The sequence below is a fragment of the Leuresthes tenuis genome, unplaced genomic scaffold, assembly GCF_036924035.1.
Source record: "Leuresthes tenuis unplaced genomic scaffold, fLeuTen1.0.hap1 SCAF_12, whole genome shotgun sequence".
Classification (NCBI taxonomy): domain Eukaryota; kingdom Metazoa; phylum Chordata; class Actinopteri; order Atheriniformes; family Atherinopsidae; genus Leuresthes; species Leuresthes tenuis.
The window spans coordinates 17,106,649-17,124,661 of NW_027325366.1; the positions used below are offsets into that span (position 1 = coordinate 17,106,649).

The 18,013-nt window shown below is 41.5% G+C and overlaps 1 protein-coding gene across 9 annotated transcripts in view; it reads right to left on the bottom strand.

The window, feature by feature from the left end:
- Nucleotides 1-16,672, bottom strand: part of mcf2lb (mcf.2 cell line derived transforming sequence-like b) — a 36,643-nt gene extending 19,971 nt beyond the window's left edge. For 6 of the 9 annotated variants that reach the window (XM_072396697.1, XM_072396694.1, XM_072396698.1 and 3 more), the window contains exons 1-2: nt 7,816-8,498; nt 111-194 (exon numbers count right to left, since the gene is read on the bottom strand). In XM_072396697.1, coding sequence (XP_072252798.1) covers nt 111-194; nt 7,816-8,332 — 601 coding nt within the window. In that variant the 5' untranslated portion in view covers nt 8,333-8,498. Of the gene's footprint in view, nt 1-110; nt 195-7,815; nt 8,499-10,435; nt 10,531-11,142; nt 11,300-16,152 lie in introns of those variants that run through there. The other 3 variants (XM_072396700.1, XM_072396699.1, XM_072396701.1) reach the window with 3 other exon arrangements.
- Nucleotides 16,673-18,013: the final 1,341 nt, after the last annotated feature.

The following is an 18,013-nucleotide window of genomic DNA, read 5'->3' on the forward strand; positions in this document are numbered from 1 at the left end:
ACAAATGATAAACCGATGGTAGGTAAATATATATTTATAGAATGGAAAAAAAACAAGCTTTTATCACTGCAAGCACACAGAACTTGGTAACTTATTAAAGGAATTGTCACCTGAAAGGACGGCAAACTGCTTTTTGAGGTCGGGGATGATGTCAGCAGCACGGAGGGGACTGCTGTCCAGCTGCATGATCTCATCTGGAAGAAAGAGAAAAGAGCATAAAAGTAAAGCAGCTGTGGCTTAAAGCTGACTAAGTAAATCCAGGACTGATGACCAAGCAGTCCTTGTTTTTAATACAAAACCACCATGAACACTCGAAGCTTTGCCTTTTAGCAAACCACATAACTAAACTATGTCTGGCATATAGCTAGCCAACTATGCTGCCTTTATGATGGGAACACATCTTCACTGAAAACCACAAACGGCAGAACAACTTAGTTAGACTTATTTAAACTGTCTTGGAATAATGACAGAAGAATTTGACTGACTTATGAGCAGCCAAGTAGAAGAGCAACACCGTGGATGTCTGAAGGGGACCGATGTGAACGCTGAAATGGTATCACACTCAGTGCTGTTGATCACCACCAACTTCTGTCTCTACAGCAACCATTTTACAGCTGGGAGCTTTACACGAGACAACTGGTATGAATGACTCAAACATTGCCCGACATACAGTCATCCTCCTCAGCCCTGCTGGATGCTCTCAGGGAGGAAAGTGGACTTGGTTGCTCTAGATTTGTTTTTCTACACATTTCATATACGACCTATACAAGCCAGCCTTCTCTTCCTTGTGGAAGCCCTGTGAGTAATGTGAATAAATGGATCACCAGGACTTTTTAAGTTCTTTGTTTATTACTTAGAAACAGTTTCCACAGCCGACCACCGGCTCATGTTTTTAATGCAGTGAAGAATCTTTTAGTTTTGCCTCCGTTATATTATCAGATGCATTGCTTAGGGGACGAAAGCAGCTCATTAGAAAATAAATTAATCCAAGCTATAAAGTATCACCAATGCTTATACATCACTCCATTGGAGAGGCATAGCTTTAAGAACTGGCTCAGAAAGCACAGACTGGAAGTCACTAATGGCCACAGGTACTCATGTCTTGGTGTCTGTTGCTCAAACTTAAAAAGTGTTCATCGCCACACAAATGCAGAAAACCACACCAACAATTCAAACCAATTCCCAACAATGAAGGTCCTGACAAAAACATTCAAAAAGTTTAATTTCCACTTTTCCTTCAGGGCCTGCCTTAGCTGCAGCCCAACATTAAAGAATATTCCCAGGGTACGCAAAGAATTTATTAAAACCGCCTTCTCTTTTTATGCTTGTTGGGCAATAATATGTCCTTATCTTTCAACACAATCAACACAAATTAAAACTGTAAACATTAAAAACAAAAGAAAAAACAAAAAAACAGTCTTTATCAAATGCCTCGATGCATGTAATTGCCATATCACTACACTCAGAATCCTCACATCAAGTGTAAACGACAACAGCGTATACTTCTTTTTTAAATGAACCACAAACCACTCTGACAAAAACGCATTAGTGTTTTACTTGATCTTTGTAGAGGCAGAATGTGATAGAGATGTCGCAAAAACAAAACGTTTGAAATGATTATTTCATATGACACCGTTCGTCTGCTGTTCTGAACAGGACTTTCCAGAGGAAAATACCTTGTGCTTCACCTTCCAGGCTAAACGAACAACAACGACAAAAAAAACCCTCCGGAAATCTGTTCTGCTGCATGTATCAAACTGGCCAAATGGAGGTCTACTGTGTGGTAACACAGTAATGATAAATCAAAAGGCTGATAACCTGAGAACAGCTCTCGACTTCCTGTGCACTCCCTTGATACCGATTAAAAAGATCAGATTTAGCATTTTGTTGCCAAAGCTAAAGGTTGGGGACTCAGGATGCAGACCTAGAATTTGTGAGGAATACAAGCAGAAACGATACACGTGTGGATATAATAAGTTTATGAACGCGTGAAGAGTCAGAGCACGGCAGGAGTAATTCCATTATGATTTTGGACAAAGTGAAGAGAATATGAAAACTGCATCTCAGTCCGTCAGCAGCTAGCCTTCAATAATAAACATTATGGAATACTTTAATGTGTTCTGCAAGTCTCGGTTACTGCCCGACTTGGCCAAAAGGATGTCTAAACGTAGCTTTATATACTATATCTCGCTCCCACCAAATGAGGCTTTGCGCGTGTTTACGTCACTAAAGTCCAGACAGAATTTGAACAAAATACGAGGCTCTGGCTCATAAAGTCACTAAAACTCACCAAGATGTCCAAGACAAGAGACGCGTAGAAGCGTAGTCCACAGAACAAACTTTTGTAAGCTTCAGAAAAACACCCAGGAGCCGCAGAACCGTTGACAAACTGCACTGTAAAACGGTTTAAAGTGAAAATGATGAGGAAATGATGGGAGGCTGAATATAAGAACCAGAAATCCATACAAAATCTATGTTATTGAGGTTCCATCTTTGTCCTTCTTTGTCTGTTTTTTTTCCACTTTCCTGAGGCAACTACCACATTCTTTCTTTCACTGGAACATACAGCATGTAGCTTTGTTCTATACAGCTAAACGCCTTTTCTTAATCAGATTCCTCTTTATTCCACATCAGCTGATGTGGCTATAGAGGATCACTACACTGTCAATCATTGCTTGCTTTCCATCTGTCCATCACACACACTCATAAACTCAAACTGCTTGTTGATAGGACTCAATCGGGTTAAGTCTTCTGAGTCGACCATTTACAGTTGAACCTTTTCCCTGTCAGACCAGCTGGTGCCACACTTATTGTATCCAAACTACCCCAAGGTGTTTAACCTAACTGATGGGCTTAAAGGAACAAAGTGGTGTCTTCTTTAGTGTGCCATAAGCCCACCGACTATCATACACCGAGAAAAAATAGGAACAATCTGATGATTAATTCAGGAATTACCTCATTCAATCTGGATGGAAAACTAAATACTGATGATAATTAATCACAATAAAAAAATCTCTGAACTCAAATACTTACTAGTCTTTCTCAGATATTGTAGTATTATTAAGTAGTTGCAATTCAACTGTGATCCACTGGTTTTCTTGCTTAGAAAATGTTCACAATCCAATTTGGGTTATTCAACGATACCCACAGTGAGACTATGGCTGGGCGATATACCGGCTCATACCGAACATTAAAATGTTTGGGTTTTTTTTTGCTTTATTTTGTACAATTCTCATGACAGTGGAATAGGCTATCCTTAGCCAATCTTCTTCTTCTTTCATCTGGTGGAAAATTTGGTTAACATCCAGTCATGCATGGATATAAAAATAAATAAAAAATACTGTCAAATACTGGGAAACCAGCATCATTTTGAAAGATACTTTGGTCATACCGTTAGTGAGACCTTTCACAAAAAAACAAGCCTGTGGGAAGGGGAAAGAGAAACCTAATTTTCATCCCATGTAGGACATGATCCATAAAAAGGACATTCTCATGGTTGTTTATGAAGCCATGGAAAAAAAGACTGAATAAAATGAGAGAAAATGTCACATGGTGCAGAGGCTTTGCTCCCGCATAGCCTCTGTTTACAGAAGCAGGTGGTTTTAAAGCTTGCGCGGCAGCAGGAGATCTCCACGGTTGACACAAAGATTACACTAATCTATGGCCTGGAGTAAACATACGCACACAGTTTACAGTAAATTTTACACCCTGACACATAATTAATTCCACAACTGCAAACCTGCAATTAACAGGTTGTGAACCCATTGTGACCCGAGGCGAAATTCAGTCACATTCACCGATATCCTACAGCAGAAGTGCTTCTATTTGTGATATGTCAAATGCTAATTTGAATTAAAAGCCCACCTGTGACTGGACAAATTTCATTTATCACACTCTTAAAGAGAGGGCCTGGATGGGAGTGTTTCCAAGCATAATTTCACATTAAAGGAGATTCAGTTTTGTACCTTCAATGCTTGAAAGACCTACTTGATAGAAACATTCTGTAGCAGACCTGTAATCTGACACTTTTCCAATGACATCAGCAGTTAACGGGTATAGATCAGGACTGGCTGACGGATTCTGTGTAATAATCGAGACACGGCTTCCTTTCTTTCAAATTTACCTCCAGGAAGTGTGTTCTCAGCAACCATAAAGGAAGCCGTTCAAGTGGAAATGAGACGAGATGAACGACCGTTTCTGTGATGTTTGCAGCACGATAAATCAACGGTGATGATGATAAAGACCAGTGTCAGAACACAAAGTAGAGGCTGTCTAAGCTAACGGAAAGTGCCTACGGGCTCTCACATGCTCCTTATGTAGTCAAGTGCACAAAGAGACCTCGGCCAGCTTCCTTTTTTCTGACCGGGCTTCACTTACTGAGCCGCCACACCCGGCCCACAGAAACTCCCACGCATATCACATCAAAAGCAACTCCCCTCCCTCCATCAGGCCAGAAAGGGGCTATTCTGTTACTGAAAAATCCCCTCCCCAATGTCCAATTTCAGCTTCAGACCTTTTTCCACAGTCGCTCTCTTCATTTACCCTAACCTACGCGAGTATCCACTCACCACTCATGCATTTTTTTTACCGTTGTAAAAGCCCTTCAGGCAGTCTCGGATATCAAATGCTACTGTAGTTCTCACAAGATGACAAACGGTGAAACTACGCCAGTATCAATTCAAAACTCTCTCTGTATCTTTTCTCATCGACAATTAGAACTGTGACACCACAATTATCTAATGAGAGAAAAGGATGTAGATGTACATGATCATGAACATCTAACACAAGAAGACAAAAAACAATATGAATCTCACACTAAAGATTAATTATGGTGTTCATTTTACACAATTATCTGCATTTAAATAACCAACCGATTGAAAATATCATTGTTTGCCGTTTAAACATTGTTATACGACAATCTTATAGTTCCATTTTATGGTAATTATCCTAATGTTAACACTCTTGCTCTGCTTTTTACTGATGAATTTAGTCTATTGAGAAAAGCACATTCTGAACAAACAGAACATTATTCCAACATTCCCTCTATACTCACACAAACACATCACCTGCTGGTTGAGGCGTTAATGTTCTTAAGAAGCTTAACGATGGGGATGAGTTTCCACTCACGCTCACGCTCGCGGCTGACAAGTCAAAAGTTAGTGGGTCACATACACACCTGGACCGCCTACCACTACTGACACAGATTAACTTGACTAAGTTAAAACTTGACCTTTGGAATTAACTCGTGATTCTCCGTGCTAGAAAGGCCAAAATCCTTATAAATGTTTAGAAAAAAAACATGGCAAAATGGCTATTGTGTTTATTGATATTCAAGCAATAACCCGCTCAGCCAGAGGTGATAGTCGTCTTGCTTTTGTCTAAGAACTTTAGATTAAAGCCCAGACACTAATGCCATTTCCAATTAAGTTGGGGAAAAAAAAGACACTTTCGCTACACTGAAAGAAGTTGAGTGAAAAAAATAAACTAAGATAAGCCCTCATGGCAGATGCAGCAAAGAGAGCCAAGACAACGCTGTCAGAGAAAACGAGGAAAAGAGAAGGTAGACAAGCAAGACAGGGCACAAGGGTAAACCTTGGACTGGCTTTTACTCGCTCCGGATTTCAGATAAAAATAAAATCTCGCTGCTATTGAACTGACAGGTAATAATCAATTGGTTGCTTATTCTCAGCTGTGTCGCGTTAGCTTCACTCGACTCCGTCTGTAAATCTGCCAGCATGTGGCTCAAGTTCTTGAAGTCAAAACTGACCTTGTTTCCTGACAGGTTTGCAGTGGTTTGCACATGTGTTGCTTTCCATATGCAGGGCTCAGCAGAAACTTTGTTTTTACGACAGTGGTGTTACATCCCACAACTGTAGGGGGGGCTAAAGAGCAAAGAAATCCCCTCCACCATACTGCTGCTTTAAAGGGGTATTTTTAAACCTAGATCTTATTTCTGGCATGAAATCTAATCACCGCGAACAGTTTGGCAAAAGTCGGTGTCCTTCGGAAGCTATTTAGAAAACTCGCGATCCATACAACGGAGTGAACCGGGCTTAGATGATGCAGCCTCTAAATGAGGCATTATCTGTCTTTATTTCACCAATACTTTAAGACGAATGAATGAACGAACGCGTACTAACTGTGCTCCAGGGGGGCGTGTGGATTAAGTGGTCCCAGTAGAGTGCCTGTGTAGAAATCCCTCCGTTAGCTCTCCTATAGCCGCAAGTAGCCACATAACAGCACCAATGAGCTAACAGAGCTATAGTATATGTTCCTTCATTCATTCGTCTTAAAGTATTGGTGAAATAAAAACAGATAATGCCTTATTTAGAGGCTGCATCGTTCCTGCCCCGTTCACTCCGTTATATGGATCACAAGTTATCTAAATACCTAACGAAGGACACAGACTTTCGCCAAACTGTTCTTGGTGAGTAGATAAACGTATTTCATGCCAGAAATAAGGTCTAGGTTTAAAAATACCGGAGTTCCCCTTTAAGGGGAGCTGTTCCTCAAGCATATAGGGACTGAAACAAAAGGACTTTGCTTTTGTTCTGCATCTTTAGCTCTGCAGGGAAGAGGAACTGTAAAAATCACTAAAGCTAGACTTGACAAACAAAATCAGTCGGACCAGTTCAGTATCTGACTAAATGTCAAATAAAGCCACACTTTCCCTTTCTGTTATGGTGTTCCTTCATCACCAGAGCAACGTATTCCTACAGAACACTGATTAGTTAAACTGACCTCTGACCTTTTGGATATAAAATCTCACTTTATCATGTTTGCATTTGTCATTTTAAATGTGTCTTGTAAGGACATAGTTGCCTTTGACCATCAAAAACTAATCACATTGATTATTATTATTGTCAAGTATGCAATCATTGTAAATCTCTTTAAAAAGCCAAGGCGTCTCATATTGCTGTAAAGGAACCCTAGATTAGAGCTAATCGACTAATGTGAATTTCCCCCACTGGGGGATGAATAAAGTATTTTTCTTCATAATGTCCTCAAAGTCTGAATGATAAACATTGCACACTGGGGGGGGGGGGGGAAGAGCAGGAAATAGAGTGGGGGAGGGCAACAAACAGCAAAAAGGGGCTTAAGGTCATGGCCGTGGAGGAGGGGGAAGAAGAGATTAAGCACACTGCTGAGCATTGACTGGTAAGTTCATGCAAAATAAAGGAAGCTAAGGTGAAGGAGTTCAGGTGACGGTTCAAAAAGGCAAAGTCTAACGTGATGGTGATGATTAACTGTGATGATCTGACAACTGATCAAGTAACGGTTTGAAAGACATGCTTTTAGAAATAAAAGCAAAATATACAAAACTATCGACTCCTCTCAAACTAACCCATGAGACCAATTGGCAGTGTCCTCTTATTTGTTGGCTCATCAGGATGTTCATGCAGAATTGTGCCCGTCTATGTTTCAGCAATGATCATAACATTATCCACACAACCACAGCCCTCTAGCAAACAGGATAAACAGGATGCAGATGGACAAACAGCACCTGGTTCCTGAATAATTTAGATTTCTTGTCCAGATTTTATACAACAAAAACAGACACGAAACAGGACAGTCAAACTGATAATGGATTTCAATTAAATATAGATTTTACTGACAAAAAACAAAACAAAAACAAGACTTTTATCAAATGTGTTATTCCAAAGAGAGCAAAGAACCCCAGAGGAAGGTTTGGATTTAGGCAAACCAAATCAAAGATGTTAAACTGTTTTATTGTAACACTGAAACAAAACGCAAAAAAAAAAGATTAAATATTACATTAAATTAAATTAGATCACAAAAAAATCCAACACCTACCGCAGAGCCAGTGGCAGCGGCGGGAAAGTCTGTAGTAACTCTCCACCTCCTCAACAGATATCCGAACATGAGCCCAACTCTCCTCTTCTGGACCCAAACAAACACCCAAAGTTCTCTCCACATTTCCCTCTTTGTTCTCACTCAGACCCTCAATCTCTACTGCCCTCTTTGCTTCAGTCTCACCATCATCCCCCAACACTGAATCAGCACCTTCTTCTTCAGTCTGATTCGACTCATTTTCTCCTAGACTCTCCTCTCTTTGCTGCTTAGTGGTTAGCAGAAAGTCTGTGTGTCCTGTGATCGCAACTAAGTCCAACTCTTCTCCATCTGGACATCCATCTGAACCTACAATCATCTGCCCGGCTAGAGTCGGCCTTGATTCTGTTTTAATGCTAAACCCAGAGTCAGCCTCCATGTCCTCCTCAGTGTAGAACCCTGAATCTGCCATCTCCTCTCCTCCCATCCTTCTGTTCCAGTCAGCCTCTTCTGCATCCCTCACCTGCAACATTTGCTCCATGAAGCTGTGTAAAAACTATCACATGAACAACTTCCCTCTCATGCTGACTCCACCTTTCCTAAACCTCCACATCCAGCCTCATTATTGCTGCCAGGCTGCAGGTGCTCCACTGCCTGCAGTTATCTGTCAGTAACTGAGAGGACTTCCTTTTCCAACCTCAGGTTACCTTCCCTGTATACAAAAGCTACTGTGTAGTACTGGACCCCACCCTCCCTCCCTCCCTCCCTCCCTCCTCACCCAACTATTTTTCACCTGTCCCCTAAAAGCAATGCCTCCAACCTGCCAAAAATTACCAAGTATGACCCTCTAATAAATATCCAGTCATGACTTTTTATAGCCAGCCAGGAACGGGAAAAAAAATTTCTTGGGAAGATATGGTTTTGTGACAGTAGATACTGCAGCTCCCAGAGCTCATTTACCTAAGCCAATAAAACTCAGGATCGCTTGCTTTATCTCAGGAGATGCGCACCAAAAACACAAAGCCTCCATTCTGACCAGCCCATTCAAACTCTGCCTGCATCCCCATTTAACCACTGACTATCAATTGAAAGGCTCTATTCTTGTTTACTCCACTCAAAAGGCCCCATTCTTACGAACTTAGTGAAAGACGCAATTCTAATGAGACCTCTCAAAGGCAGACACTGTTTCTTGACAGAATGTAGCAATTTAGATTAAATTTCATTGAGTCATTCAACAGACATTCTGGTGTCTCCTAGTGTCACCATTATAGAAATCCGGAAGTGCTAAAAGGTTTTAAATATATACACACACTCCTTTATAAAGCGGGTCAGCACAGGTATGTATAGGAGTGAATGTTTCAGGTGTTTGCAGGGCATAAAAATGAATGTGTGTGTGACCGAGGGCTTGCAGGAGGTTATCAGTGTCATAAACCTTGAGAGATAAAACCGAAAACATTTTAAATGGAGAACCAAACAACTCGGAGCAAATTAGTGCAGTCATTCTAAGCACTGTGCTAATGTAGCATTTTCTGTCAGAAGCACAGCACTTACTTCAAGGACAGAAGGTTATACGGTAAAATTAAATGTTTTAAAACACTTTGAGCTCCCATTTTCCACGGTCTGAAAGTGTAATGAAGAATTGGCAGCTGAGCAAAGGCCACGCTTTAAGTCATGCTTCTTATCTTCTTCACTTGCTCTAAAACCTACAGTCACGTGAAAAAGAGGTTTTTTTTTTAGCCTCTTCTTTCAATTCTAAGGTTTTATGCATCGCTACATAATAAATCATCTGGTCCGTACCAGACTTTAGATCTAGGTAGGTACAGATGAGAAACAGATGACACTTTACACCACGTCGTTATCCGACCAAAACTAAACCAAAATGCCATTTCCAAACATTTTTGCAGTCCATCATTAAACATCCCAGACAGCTACCAGCTACTATATCTTCCCTGCAGCACATGTCCCAGCGAGTTCACCTCAAGGTCAGAATGTGCAATGTTCAAAGAAATCCTGTTCATAACAAGTTCTTAACAGCACATTTAGAAAAAGACTGAACAACGTTGACTTGTTTGGAAAGGAGGCCGAAAAAAAGGGCCAATTCTCTCTGAAAAGAACATCCCAGCACAAGCTTATGCCTGCAGAGTTGCATCTGAACAAACCACAAGACATGTGGAGCAACGTCCAGATGTAGTTAAATGTATATTTATACAGTTCTTCTCTTTCAAATGTTAGAGGTCTACAAAAAAAAAAAAAGAATCAGTGATCTGTCTCTTGAATTCTCCTCATGGCTAATGACTTTGCCAGAGCGGGAAGGAGAAGAAAACTTTCCCCTGAAAACCATGTAGCTTAAGCAGAGTCTATGCCTGACAGGGCTGTACATGCTGATGCAGATGCAAGGACACATTTATCCAGGAACAGAACAAATCAAATGTCCAAGTTAAAACTTGGTGAAAGATGAGAAACAAAGATGTGGGTGTTTGACAATATGCTAAATGTTAACACACACACTGTGGGCAACCCAGATGAAAATAGATTACAAAATGCAAAAAAGGTGCAAATACATACAGAGAGGCAGCTATTCTCTGACACAGAAATTCGCACTAAAAAAGGTACAAAGATACCATCGATATGTCCCCAGACTCACGTGGCTTGAGTGGTACCATTGGTATCCCTCTATCCAATTCAGATGCATTCTTCCTGGTTTTCCTCACCATTCTTTTCTCGCTGCGTGTCAGCAGTCCTTTTAAAAATAGAGGCATAGGGCACCCCTCAAAGTGGAAAAAAAACTCCTACTAGCACAGTACCGAACGAAAAACCTCTTTAATCACCAGCTCCCGATTCCTCTGCACCAGCTCGGCTGCTGGCAAGGTGCTGCAATAACTGCATTTGCTGAGGAATCGGTTGCTGCTGCGGAAAAAATGTCAGCGCAGCTGCAGAGATCTGTAAGTTGGAGACCCAAGTGGCTGTTTAAGCTGCGCAGTCACGCACTCTCTCACACACAAAAAGTTACACGCGCACACACACAAAGACACAGTCTTGAGGGTAACAAGGGAAGCCCACAGGAAATGCTGTGTGTGAGGCTCTGGGCACGATGCCCTGCAAAACTCTGGTCAGAGCTAAAAGCAGGAATATATTATGCATAAACACATACATATATGTCTGCACATACACACTGATGTGTAGCCGAATGTGCAACTTTCCAGGGCTGGAAACTTTCTTGCACTTGCACAGAGTTGAGATGTAGCAAATAAAGCACAAAAGCAAGTATCTGCACACACACACACACACACACACACACACACACACACAGAGTCATATACAGGAAAGTCTTTTCTTCTATATCCGTCTTACCATCCCAGTCTCTCCACGAGTTCTTGCGGCTGGAAGGGCTGAAAGGGAAAGGAGAGCCCAGTCCAGAGATGTCCAAGTTTTGGATCAGATGACTGAGGCGGTTCATGAGGCGGCAGGATGCCTCCCCACCCTCCCGCAGAAACTCATGCAGAGACATGAGAGCCGGCTGCTGGTCTCATACACTCAAAACAAACTCTGTCATCCAGGGATGAAAGCTCTGCTGAACAGCTTAACAGACTCCAAAATTCAGCTCCCAAATACAGATATTGGAAGGATCCATTTTTGCCGTCATTAGTAGAGTCACTCAGGATCAAAATTAAATGCTCTTACATGCATCCTGTGGTGAAAACACTGCACTGGATACATACAACACGAGCAAAGTGTCTGCTGCAGTGCCACGTTGGGGGACTCAAGAAAATAGCACAGTGCAAAGCCGGCAGTTAACAAAAGGCTGAGTCACGGTCTCTACAACCTCTGAAACAGACACTGGTCACTGTAGAAGTGAGAATAGGCTCAAAGTGGCTCACACACCCGTACTCTAAAGGACACACGTACCTCGTCACAAGTGCAACTACTGACAGGTCAGAGAAGGTTTTTAAGGAAGGACAAGAGGGGAGGAGGACGGAGTGCAACAGAAGCAGAGGGCAGCCGGTGGAGCACAAATCCCCTTCTGCTCTTCGGGCTAATTATATTCCTCCTCTCCTTAACTAATCTGCCTTTTCCTTGCCTGTTTGAATCCCTCTGCAGTCCATTCAATTCCATGTGAAACCGTGGAGAATGCAAAAGGCATGGAAATGACAGAATCAATCCAATCAGCTGCAAAAAAGTGATACAAAATAATAAACCTCAATTTAAAGTGCTCACAGACAGCTTACAGTGTCAATATGTTGTCAGTCACAGAGACAGACGGTTAAACAAAGTGGGTCCTCTCTGATGGAAAAGAAGAGGAGGTCATTTGCTTGCAGGCTTTTAAGTTTAAGTGTGTGTTTTGTGAGTGTTTGGCTGTGTTGCGTTGTTAAAGCTGGCAAGCAGAAGGCAGCCTGCAGTTTATAGGGTTAGAACAAAGATGGGAGAGGAGCTGCCCTCTAACATACTGATGAGGCGACTGCAGGGGACAAGACACACAACATTACCTCCCTATTCGGTGACCTTCCCACCTCCTCTGTGCTGCCTGAGAGCTATGGCCCCTCATCAGAATTTTATATGATGCAAGGAAAAAAAAAAAAAAAAGATTAATGTTTAAGTCAGAACATAAAATCAGACTTTTAGAATGCAAGTAAACATGTTAATCTGACCACAAACGTACAAAATCTCGCTCGAAACTGGACTAAAATACTCAGGTATTGTTGTTTGGGACGAAACCTTTTAATCTCTTTGTAAACACAGCAGAGAATAAGTACATTTCAATACAGCCAAATTCCAAATAAAGATGCTCTCCTTCATGTTTTTCTGTTGTTAGACGAAAGCATTGAATATTGTGCCTGAAGAGCAGCCCATAAAGACTGCGTGTAAACTCAGTCCCATGCCCAGACTGTCGCTCTGCTTTAATCAAATCCTGTTTTCATAACCGCAGCGTCATCTGACACAATCACTGTCCACATAACTTAAAGAAACCGAGAACGAGATGCTACTGCAGCAATTGTTGTTGTGTCTACCTGGCCACGGCTGACTAGCTGGAGACTAATACTGGCCTGCTGGATCCATCTGGCTATACACCTGCTCTGCCTTCAGGGATAAACAGCACAGCTCTTTTGACCTCTAGTGATAAACAGGAACCAGGCTCGCGCATTATGCTGATAAAAAAAAAAGTCTGATATCCCTATCTGATTTACAAAGTTCCTCGTTGAGCTTTCTGCACAGACAGAGAAGATAATCTGATCAATAACAAATGACTAAAATCAAACGGCATCCATTTACTTCTGAGACAGCTGGGTTTGCTTTAAGCTCAGCTCAAACACTTTGATAAATCTCTGTGCCATCCTAGCTAACCTAAACTACAAGGATAAATATAGCTGTTTCATGCACAAAAGCAGAGAGGTGTAAACATATACTTGCCATATCAGCTGAAAAAAAAAAAAACGACCTGCAAGCACATTAACATGACCCATTTATAACATGATAAATAAAAAACAGCTCCCCGAGCAGGACTGGTTACAGATGAGCACATTCCTGCTTAAAAAAAAAAAAAAAGAAAAGCTGAGACCTGTGACTAACTGAACTGCAGGTGTCCCTTTAAACCAACTGGAAGTAGGTCATATGCCCAGTTCGAGAGAAAAAGGGAAAGCTGTCTGTGACTAACGCTACAGCAACAACGACATTCATAGATCATCTAAATAGGTTTTTAATCATTTATTCAAATGATAAAATTAAATCTCCATCAAGGTTGGATGGTCCCAGCTGAGATACCCTAACAATTGTTGGAAGGATGTTCTGTAAAGACATCAACAGAATAAAGGTCACTTCCATGTATTGCCCTGATTTTTATGTCAAAATTACACATTTCAAAACCTGCGTTCGTATGCAGTAACGTCTCAAAAGAGGGGATTTTCTGTTTTTTCTCGGGGTGAACAGTAATCGCTTTAGTGAGCCTTTGACTGAATCTTTATCTACCTTGGCCGTGTCCCCAAGCACATAAACAACTTCTGCTCAGGGACAAAGTAGGTGGGGGACTGTTGTGGAATATGTTGGCACTTAATGATAATGGTTTCCTGGTAAATGGTTAAAATTATCTAAAGTCATTTGTAGTTGATTTGCACACTTTATTCCTGTGCAACCATTTACCCTTAAGTGTTAAACTGAAGGCCTCGAAATTTCCGCATATGTCTGAAATGCACTTTAATATTTCTTACTCATCAGTATCAGTTCGCTCCGATTTCACTTTAAGTAATGATGTTGATGAGTATTTACTGCATGTACACCGTGGTTTAAGGTGGTAATTACTTGGGCCACACGCTCCCTCAATGCCCAAATACATAGCAACTAGAATTAATTAGATTTCAGGTATGTATGGAGCTGGAATAGGATATAATTGAGTGATAAAATAAAGCCTAATAATTATGTGCTCGTTCCATACAGTTTTTGGTCTTCTGTTTGGTTAAAAACAGCCACTTACAATAACTTTAAGTTATAAATTGTTTCAGTGAACAGCAACAGTAAATATGGATTAGATCACTACATCTGACTATAGTGTTGAAACGGTGTAAAAATGTAGTCGGCCACAGGTTGCGATGCAACATGATCGTGCATCAACACGGACGTCCAAAAACCACAAGCCGAAACAGATACAACGGTGTTTTGATACCTATGTCTCCGGGGAGATGCAATAAAGCCACCATATCCCTTTCTGTGTTTTACAACAAAAAACACAGAAAGCGGACTGTTTCAGAGGACTCCAGATTAGAGAATGCAAAATCATTTCTAGCCAGAGATGACTCAGTTTCCCCGAATCTCTGTTGTCGTCACTCTCCCTTCCTCTCTGCTGTCTTCTCTAATCAGTGTTACTGTACTCTCCCCTGAGCCGATTAGTGCTCTCATCCTCCTGCCACAGCACATTCCTCTCACCTTTCCTTATCGACAGCAACCAGGTACCGGATCTTTGCAAACGTTAAGCATTACATTTCTCACCTATTGCCTGTCATTGTAAAGATAAACATAGCAGCATGAGCCCATTTTCATTTCACTAGAGACAAATGAGGCAACTTAAACTCCTGCATTCAAATTTCTGCATTTTCATTCCCTTTGGCGTGGATAGCGCTACCTTCCCCTCCTTCTTCAAGCCCACCCACCCACTCACTACGACGATGCTTTCACCATCTCTGGTGCTAAGAGAGGAAGGATGTAACATAGGCTGTATTCAAAATGAGAAGAAATCAAAATAAAAGAAAGGTGACAGTATGTTTCAACACACAGGTGCAAAACTGTAACGCTGAGAAATATGTCTCTAAACATGACTTTAAAGCCATCCAAGGAGATATGGACCGAACCACAGGCCGTACAAGTCTGTGTATGGATGTGTGTGTCGGTGCATGCGCATTACTGCTTGTGAGAGTAGCTTTGTGCTGGCAGAGAGTGGATTAAGGGAGATCTCTATAAATGGATCAAAAGAGAAGATAGGCAAGTATCAAAAAATCATATTAGTGGTATTAGTGCGCAAAGGAGAAACATCTGTCCTCTAATCAGCAACATTAGGTGTACATTGTGGAAATGGATTCGAACCAAAAACGACACAAAAAAAAATAGCTCTGCAGTGATGGCGCAAAAAATGTGCCATAAATCTAGAAATAAAGGGTTTAAATGTGTCCCCGCAGCATCTCCGATTGTTTTCAGATTAAAAATGAAAGTGACACAGTGACGCCCTGCTCCAGACAACTGCAACAGCCTGACAGCAAAATCTACAAAAAGGCGATTATCTGAAGTGGCAAGTCCATGCTCAGCAACCATTAAAGAGGTCAGTGTATCATATACACGTCACCGTCTTCCATTTCTGCCCGAAACACTGTCTCTTATACATACATGCCAAATACTGGGAGTGATTAGGGTGGAGCACTTAAAAAGATAGGTCAGTGAGGTACTGTATCACAAGACAAATCATTCTGTGTATAACTCCACACGCCAGACTGTAATAATTTAATAGAGAAAGCTTAAAATTAGTTTAAATGTGAATTAACTGTTCAGACTGAACAGGTTAAAAAGGGATCAGATGATGTGGTTCAAGATCACCCTTTTCAATGAAAGCCTAAACTGCATGTGCCAGTGCTGAAATTAAATACAATGCTTTCCAAACACCAACCTACCTTGCGGCAGAGACATCACAAACAGAGACATTAGACCTAATGTCACTTCTTGTTGCTTTTTAGCTTTCAACCACTGCTTTGCCTTTCATTGGGTTTAAACATGTGTCACCAATACCTACATTTAAAACAAATATATATATATATATGTACGATCTTCCACGATTAAGAATGTAATAAACAAGCAGCACAGCTGGCTTTGACTGTTGTTCTCACCCACCTATGCTTTGGGTGACGGTCCTCAGTCTCTCCAGGAGCTCCCCGAGGGCCATTTCCTCCGTCTTCATCCACAATATCATCCTCCAAAGGGACAGCGGAAGACCAGCTGTCCAACTAAAATACACTCTCTTAGGAAGAAGAGACAGCTTGCCTGCTTTCTGCCAAACAGATCTTGAATGATGGTGAGGAGAACGGGGGAGGAAGGATGGGCGATGACAAGACCTGCCGAGCAGAGGAAGACGGGGATGCAGCAAGGTGACGTCTCTGCCTGGATGCTGTCTAATTCAGCTCACCAATTCTTGGAGGAAGGTGAGATTTAAGACAAAGGGGGCGTGCCCTGCTTGGCAGCGCTCGGATATTTGTGAAAAACTAATGTTGGAGGATGGAGAGAACTGCCGAGATGGATGATGAAATGATGCTGAAGCTGCTGTGACAGCCCCAGCAGCAACGACGACGTGTCCACAGAGGGGGTGAGGAGCAGAGGATGGCAGCAATGGAGACTGGGAGGAGCTGGAGCAGGAGACAGCATCATTCACGCATGCATGTTTCAGCCTCCGTGCACACAATGGTGCAAACCTGTGGGGACCTGAAACAGAGGGGGGGGGAGGGGAAGGTTCACATAAACAACCAATCCAACAGCGACATCCAGTGTGGAGGAAAGGCATAACAACTGCGTCATGAACCTAATAAACTTACACAGTACCGCTGGTCATGCACCACTGGTTATGCTGCATTGCCACCATGTGATGAGAGATGGTTATGACAAAAGGTGAGCTGGGTTCTTAACAACATGGTAAAAATTGTACAACAATTTGGCAGCAATTTGGGGGGCTGTTAAAAACCGACACCCTCCATGGATGAAGGGCTTGCGGTATTTAATGAAAAAAGAAAAAAAGGCTGTAGAGATTGTTCAGAAGAAGGCCAGAAACGTTAATCAGTTGCCATTTTGTGATACTTGATTGTTACACTTGGTCTAAAAATGTGGAAACACTTTCTGTAAAGTAGTAGCCAAAAAATTGTGTATATTTAATATTTATTTACACTTTCAATTTTGTTACAAAATTTAATCACCAGATTGAGCCTGCATCCCTATATCAAAAATCCCAGCCCAGGTTTGATTCCCAGCCAGGTCCTTTGCTGCATGTTGTCCCTGCTCTCTCTCCCCTCTCAGTTAACAGAAAATACTATGTCGCTTCAAGTGTTAGACATTGTTATTTTGCAAGATGTTGCATGAATTCGAAAGCAAGTATTTAAGCCAATCACAATTGAAGGCAGCAAAAAGGAGAAGTGGAGAAAACAATCATGAACGTGACATGAACTAACAAAGGCAAGCCTCTTCTTAGTGAAGCTCTGTGTGCCTGCTGCTCATCCTGCTCCACTACTAAAAGAATTAAGGAGCTCATCCGGGTGCTACTCATTTACCCCCCGGACTACAGCAACAGTAAGCTTAAATGAGTTCCTATACTCATTTATCACTTCGAGTCATTTTGACAGCAATTTTCTTTTCCAATTCAGACTTGACACACGATTTCAGAAACAACACTTCAGACCTTCAGTATATTGTAACAAAGATCAATCGTACTATCAGATGCTTAGTATAATTATAATCTGCTATATTGCACAGACGCATATTCTTTTAATAAAAAAAAGATTTATGCAAGATGATATAATAGTACTTCTTACACTGGATTGCATTGCCTTCTTATTTTAAAATTGATCCCAGTTCTTAAGCTAAGAACAATTCTCAAGAACAATTATAGTATGCCTTCCAGAAGGGATGGACGGGGAAAAGAACCATTTAAAAAAAAAATGTGAGGACACGTCCTCAGTATACAGGAGAACTTTGCAAATGCATTGGATGA